At 34.1% G+C, this 6,592-nt stretch overlaps 1 protein-coding gene across 1 annotated transcript; it reads left to right on the top strand.

Moving 5' to 3' along the window:
• The first annotated feature begins 201 nt into the window (after positions 1 to 201).
• LOC114391523 (transcription factor bHLH106-like) lies at positions 202 to 2,293 on the top strand. The gene is made up of 2 exons (XM_028352526.1): positions 202 to 666; positions 1,605 to 2,293. Exons 1-2 carry the CDS (start codon positions 358 to 360, stop codon positions 2,055 to 2,057), a joined length of 762 nt encoding a protein of 253 aa, XP_028208327.1. The 5' UTR covers positions 202 to 357; the 3' UTR covers positions 2,058 to 2,293.
• Positions 2,294 to 6,592: the final 4,299 nt, after the last annotated feature.

Raw genomic sequence — 6,592 nt, 5'->3', positions numbered from 1 at the left:
AAAATAATTTTTTATCTATTAAGATACATAAAATTACATTGTTCAATATTTTTATTTTATTTTATTTTATTTTAATTTCTTAATCAATATGTTAACATACTAGCTAAGGAGATCCTTATGACTAAAAAGAAAATATAAAAATGAGCACCGAAAGCTAGGTTTGCAAGTCCGAGGCTTTGATTCCATTTCACACTTGTGAAAGAGCTCTCTTATTGGGGGTCAGTCAAAAAGCACAATCATAATCATCAGTACCAAAGAACAAACACAAAAACTGAAACTACCACACACACTTCCAAACACTCACACACTTTCTATAGCTACCCTCAATCTATAGCTAGCTAGCAATATTCTCTCAATATGATGCATCGTCAGATTGAGATGGAGAATTCTGAGCTCTTCCAATTCCTCACAAACACCAACGATGCTTTCTTCAACACTGCATCATATGGCCTCCCTGCGGCACCTGCAGCATCAACCATGCAGCACAGCTTCTCTGGCTCCTTTTCTTATTACCCTTTGGAAGCATCTCATGATCATCATGCCCCTTCTCATGAAGACAAAGCCCTTGCTGCTTTGAGGAACCACAAAGAGGCTGAGAAGAGAAGAAGGGAAAGAATCAACTCCCACCTCGATAAGCTTCGCACCCTTCTTCCTTGCAATTCCAAGGTATATATATGATATTTCATTTTGTAGTTCAATCTATGCATACTCTATCAATCTTCTCATTCGTATGTATTTGCATCATCTTCGTTTTAAATTAAACTTATTTTAAAGAAAAAAAGTTATTTACTGTTTAGAGAATTAAAAGAACAGTTGCTAAGAAACAGTGGGTGTGAAAGGGTAGTAACTTGTAAAATCTTTCTCGCTTTTTGTTCGCAAAGGTTGCATACTTTTTGACCCACCAAAGCTAAATGGGTGCACCAGTTGACTACAGTGTAAAAGCTAACTAGTGTGTAACAGTTAACAACTGGCAATTTATTAAACTTGATAGTTTAGGAGACCGAGAGTTGCATGAATCCAACTTATAGACACGTAATAAGAATTCATCTCATATAAAAATTGATAATAAAATATTTATAAATAATATATCAATTAAATATTTTAATATTATAATAAAGTAAAATAATAAATTATAAATTTCATAATACTTAAATAATAAATTTAATAATATATTACTGTTAGATAATAATTTATAAATATTATAGTAGTGAAAGAACATTTCAATCAAGAGTTTGATGCTATACAATGATTTAATGTTATTAAAGGTGATAATATTTTGATTCAAGAATAATACACTAAATAAATATATGTTAATCACTTTATTTTCATCTTATTCATTTTCTCTCAATTTTACAGCCTGTTCTACGACTTATATGGTTACACCACCTTCTAACAACTCTCAGCAATCTTATTTAATTACATTTTAAAAATTAAAAACAGTTTTTTTTTTAAGACATCTTTGGTATAGAATTTTGTTGTTCTTCCTCCCTAGGATTCTTTCATGCTTTATCAAACGTTCAAGAAAAGACAACAACATTGCAAGACACAAATAATTGAGTTTGGAAGAAAAGTCAATTAACTTTTTGATCCACTTTGTTTTTCAGACGGACAAGGCTTCCCTTCTTGCCAAGGTGGTCCAACGGGTGAGGGAGTTGAAGCAGCAAATATCCTCACTATCCGATTCCGAAGCGTTTCCGTCGGAGACAGATGAGGTCTCCGTCTTGTCCACCAGCGGTGACAACGACGACCACGGTGGTTGTGACGACAATGACGGACGCCTCATATTCAAGGCCTCTCTGTGCTGCGAGGACCGCTCCGATCTCATCCCCGAGCTCATCGAAATCCTGAGGTCTCTGCGCCTGAAAACGCTCAAGGCCGAAATGGCCACGCTCGGAGGAAGAACCCGCAACGTTCTCGTGGTGGCCACGGATAAAGACCATAGCGGTGAATCGATCCAGTTTCTGCAGAACTCGCTGAAGTCTCTGGTGGAACGCTCCAGTAATTCCAACGACAGATCCAAACGGCGCCGTGTCCTAGACCGAAAGTTCATTGCTTAATTATTATCTAGCAGATGCGGTCAAAGTTTTAAATTTGCAGTTGCGGGAATGTTATGAAGATGCATTACATCTTTTAGAGGATAAAAGTTAAGAACAAGACATAGATATAGTTTTTGTAGATGCTTTGGTGTTGATCTCTAATTAAAATTAGAGTTTCGTTTAGATAATTTACGTTGACCTTTAATTCAAATCTTTGTTATGGGCACAGCTAAAACTCTCATTTTAATTGAAAAATAACATAATGATTCATAAACATCAATTTATTTTAAATATCTTACCAATAATTTTTAATTTTCTCTTTTTATTTTTTTTTCACATCATAAATTTTATTGATACTTATATTTTTTTTCCTCTAAGTGTTTTATAGCATATAATGGGTGTCCATGAAACATTTCTCTTGAAAAATAATACTAAAAATATCTGCATCTAATAGTTTTTTAATGTTTTCAGTATTGTTGTTTAATTAAAATTAAATTTTTTTTATCTCAGTGCTCCGTATAATAAAGGTTAATATAAGTAGTCAAAGAAGATTATCGGAGTGAAATTCTAATTTTGGTTAGAGAATAATATTAAATATATTTAAATAACTACATCTAAGTTGTCTTTTTTTTCTTTCTAAATTGTGGCAAAATATAGACAAGTCAAATTAAATCTATGATATTATAGTTGTAGTTGTCGTTATGGAGCAATTTGAAATCTAGGATGCAATCATAGAGAGCTCATTTTTATGTAATCAATTTTTAATTTTATTATTGTATTTAATTGTTACTGGGACGTGTTTGTGAGTTTTAATTTCAAGTGACTCTACAGTAAAATATGAGGGAAAATGTTAGAGCATTAATGTTGTGTGACGTATCTAGGTTGATGTAAATTGTAAATTGGCTAGATAGAGAGAGGTTAGGATTTTATCTATGTGGTGTGTTTTGGAATCTTTTGCATGTGAAGTTAGTGTCTTGTATGTGAGTAGAGAAGACAGGGGCTAGGGATGTGACTGACGGGTAATGAAGAAAAAAATGTAGTGTACTTAGGTGATGGGCAAGTTGTGACTTGTGGACCGTCATGGAATTGGGGTCTGTTATTTTCAGTAAAAGTAAAATTAAAGCTTCTGTGAGTTTCCAAGCTATAGAAAATGGCGTGTTCCGTTTCTCTTTTCCATGCCCTTTTCTTTCAATGATGAGTTGTTGTTTTTTTGTGATTTCTTTTGTTATTTTGTGTTATCTTTTAGTACTTGGCATAATATATATATATATATATATACACTGATTCTAAAGAGAGCACAGAGTGAATACTTATTGGGAAGTGGGTGTTTTCTGCTGCTATGTGTGACAGTGAAATAACAAAGGGTTCAATCGGGCGCTGGGTTTCTGCCCCCAGAACCAGAAGAATGTGTTCCCAAATCTAGCTTTTAGAGAAGGAAAAGGGTGAAAGGCGTAGCGAGAAGAGAGAAGCTCATCACTAGAACCAAAAGGGATCTCTGCAAATTTCAAAACTTTTTAAATTAATCAAGCAGTTTTTTCTGCTCATTAAAGGTGGAATATTGTATATGCTGATCAGAAGAAAACAACAAATTGACAAAGGAACCAGCTATTGCCCATACCTTCGATTGACAGTGTCCCTTGTCAAAAATTACGCAAGGTTATATAATATCTGTATTGAACTTCTAATTTGCTTTTCGTCAACAAGAACTGAGTAAATACATTTCTTGGTACATACAATTTAACATTTTTTTCCTTTTGGTTTCTATCTTTTTTTTTTCTTTTCGTTTCTATAACTTTTTTTACATGTGTGTTTTATTTTTTAATGCTTAAAGGATCTTGGATAACGTTTTGAATAATAAAAAAATGTTTTAAATGATAAAATAATATTATCTAAAGGTTGTTAAGAACGAGAAAAAAATTACAAAGAGTAAAATATATATTTTTTTTTACAAAAACAAAAAATAAAAAATTTTAAATTAAAACAATGTATTTAAATCAGTAATTAATAGTAAGTATATGGATATATGCTTATTAATTATGAGATGTCATGCAAGAGAGACCATAAACTTTAAGATTAGTTAAAGAACAGAATTAATTTAATAAAGCTGTTCTAATATATTATCTTATTAATTCCCTTTTGGTAAAATTTAAGCTAGTCACTACAATCTAGCCAAAGGCATATAGGTGTGCAAGTTAGAACAAGTCTTTTGATAAATGGTTGGGCCCGTTTAGATTGCATCCAAAAGATCTTTTAGCATCTTGATGTAAGCTTTATTGGAGCTTGTAGGCTTAGGATCTTCTTCATCAATGAATTCATTTGCTTATTGGAAGATGAATTGCAACGGAATGGAGAAGGAAGAGAGAGAGGAGGCGCCACATCAAGGAGAAGATGAGTCTAGAAGAAGCTCACCACCATAGGAGACCATAGATAAGAGCTTGGAGGAAGAAGGAGATGAATGAAGGGAGAGGAAGAGAAAAGCATGAAATTTTGTGCTCTAAAAGAGCTTTGAAATCTGGAGTTTAATTTTCAAATAATCAAAGTTGAAAAAATTCACGCACATGACCTCTATTTATAGCCTAAGTGTCACACGAAATTGGAGGAAAATTTGAATTTCTATTGAAATTTCACTTGAATTTGAAATTGAATTTGTGGAGCCAAATTTTGGAGCAAAAATTTCACTAATTATGATTAGTGAATTTTAGCTATGGTTCAGCTCACTAATCCAAGATCAAGTCCAAGATTCTGCACAAAGTGTGTTTAGGTGTCATGAGGCACGTAAAACATGAAGGACATGCACAAAGTGTGACTATATGATGTGACAATGGGGTGTAACAAACAAATGCTCACCTTCCCCTCTAAAATTTAATTGGATTGGGCTTCTCCCAATTTAATTAAATTTATTTCTCAACACCCACATAAGATATTCACTTAATGCATGTGAAATTACAAAACTGCCCCTAATACAAAAACTAGACTAGGTGCCCTAAAATACAAGGGTTGAAAAATCCTACATTTATAGGGTACCCTACCTACATTATGGAGCCCTAAATACAAGGCCCAAAAATAATAAAATCCTAATCTAATATGTACAAAGATAAGTGGGCTCATACTTAGCCCATGGGCCCAAAATATACCTTAAGGCTCATGAGAACCTTAGGGCCTTCTCTTGCATCTCTGACCCAATCTTATTGGAGTCTTCTATCCAATTCCCTTGGGGGGTAGGATTGCATCATTCCCTCCCCCTTGAAAAGGATTTCACCTCAAATCCATAGTTTCTTGAAACTCAGGGATTCTTTCCTCAACAATTGTAAATAGAATAAAAACATATGTATTAGTGATGTTGGGTATGTTAGAGTAAGGTAAGGACTAAAAATCGCTTTCCAGACCATCTTCCCATGAGAGAACATAGTTCCTCACCAACTCAATGAGTGGTGCTACAAGTATAGAAAAATATGGGACAAACCTTTTGTAAAAGTTTGTTAAGTCATTGAAGCCCCAAATTTCCCTTATACATGGTGGAGTAGGCCACTCAGGAATGACCTTTATTCTCTTAGGGTCCATGGGAAGCCCTTGACCACTATTTAAAAAGGCAAGGAAAGTAATGGAATAAAACATACCTTTTTCTTTATTTTCATGTTGATTATTCCTACAAAAAATTATGACAAACCTAAGGTGTCCCATATGAGCACCTAAGTTTGTATTGAAACAAAAAATAAGAACAAACCTACCTAATGAGTCCCTATGTACACAAATCATGAAGATGTTGGGTGCATGAGTGATTTTACAAAAGAGGGTTGCACCATTCAACACATTCATCATACCACCTATCATAGGGATTTGGTGCCTTATAATACTTATTTTGGGCACCTACAAAGCACAAGGATTTAAGCTCTTACGAACCAAACCCTCATCCAACAACTCATTTACTTGAGGAATAACCTCAAGCTAAAGAGGTATGTCGGTGCTAAGGGATGTTTCCCTTGATAGGAGAAGGTAGAAAGATTGTTTAAGAAGGAATGCTCTTTTGATATCACATTTTGTTGCAAAATGATTTTCCTTCTTAACAATCTTCTTGGAGGAATCCTTTTCCTCTTTTTCCTTCATCTTGGCCTTTGAAGACAAGGCCTTACTATCCTTCTTTTTCTTTTGATTTTCTAGTTTTTCTTCCTCATCCCTCTTATCTTTCATAGTTAGTTGATCCTTGGCCACCTGTGAAGGTGTTTGAGGATGCAACACAAATTTAGTGCCAAGATGGGTGAGGGTAATCTCATTATTTAGGCCATTGTAAATGATCTTCCTATCAAATTGCCATGGCCTTCCTAAAAGAATATGTCCTGCCTCCATGGGAACTATATCATAATTAACTTCATCCTTATATGTCCTAATGGAGAAAGGTACCTTCACTTGTTGGTTAACTATCATTTCCCCTTGCTCATTGAGCCATTGAAGTTTATAAGGTTTTGGGTGGGGAATGATAGTGAGGTTCAACTTGGAAACTAATCTTGTGCTACAACAATTGCAACAAGATCCACTATCCACAATGAGAGAACAAGTTT

This window comes from Glycine soja, chromosome 2 (assembly GCF_004193775.1).
Source record: "Glycine soja cultivar W05 chromosome 2, ASM419377v2, whole genome shotgun sequence".
In the NCBI taxonomy this organism is placed as follows: domain Eukaryota; kingdom Viridiplantae; phylum Streptophyta; class Magnoliopsida; order Fabales; family Fabaceae; genus Glycine; species Glycine soja.
This window is presented reverse-complemented; position numbering and strand designations above follow the sequence as displayed.

Excerpts from the sequence above, each read along its gene's own strand:
- LOC114391523 (XM_028352526.1), top strand. The coding sequence starts at position 358 with ATGATGCATCGTCAGATTGAGATGGAGAATTCTGAGCTCTTCCAATTC. Across the intron at positions 667-1,604 it reads TTCTTCCTTGCAATTCCAAG|ACGGACAAGGCTTCCCTTCT; the intron begins GTATATATATGA and ends TTTGTTTTTCAG.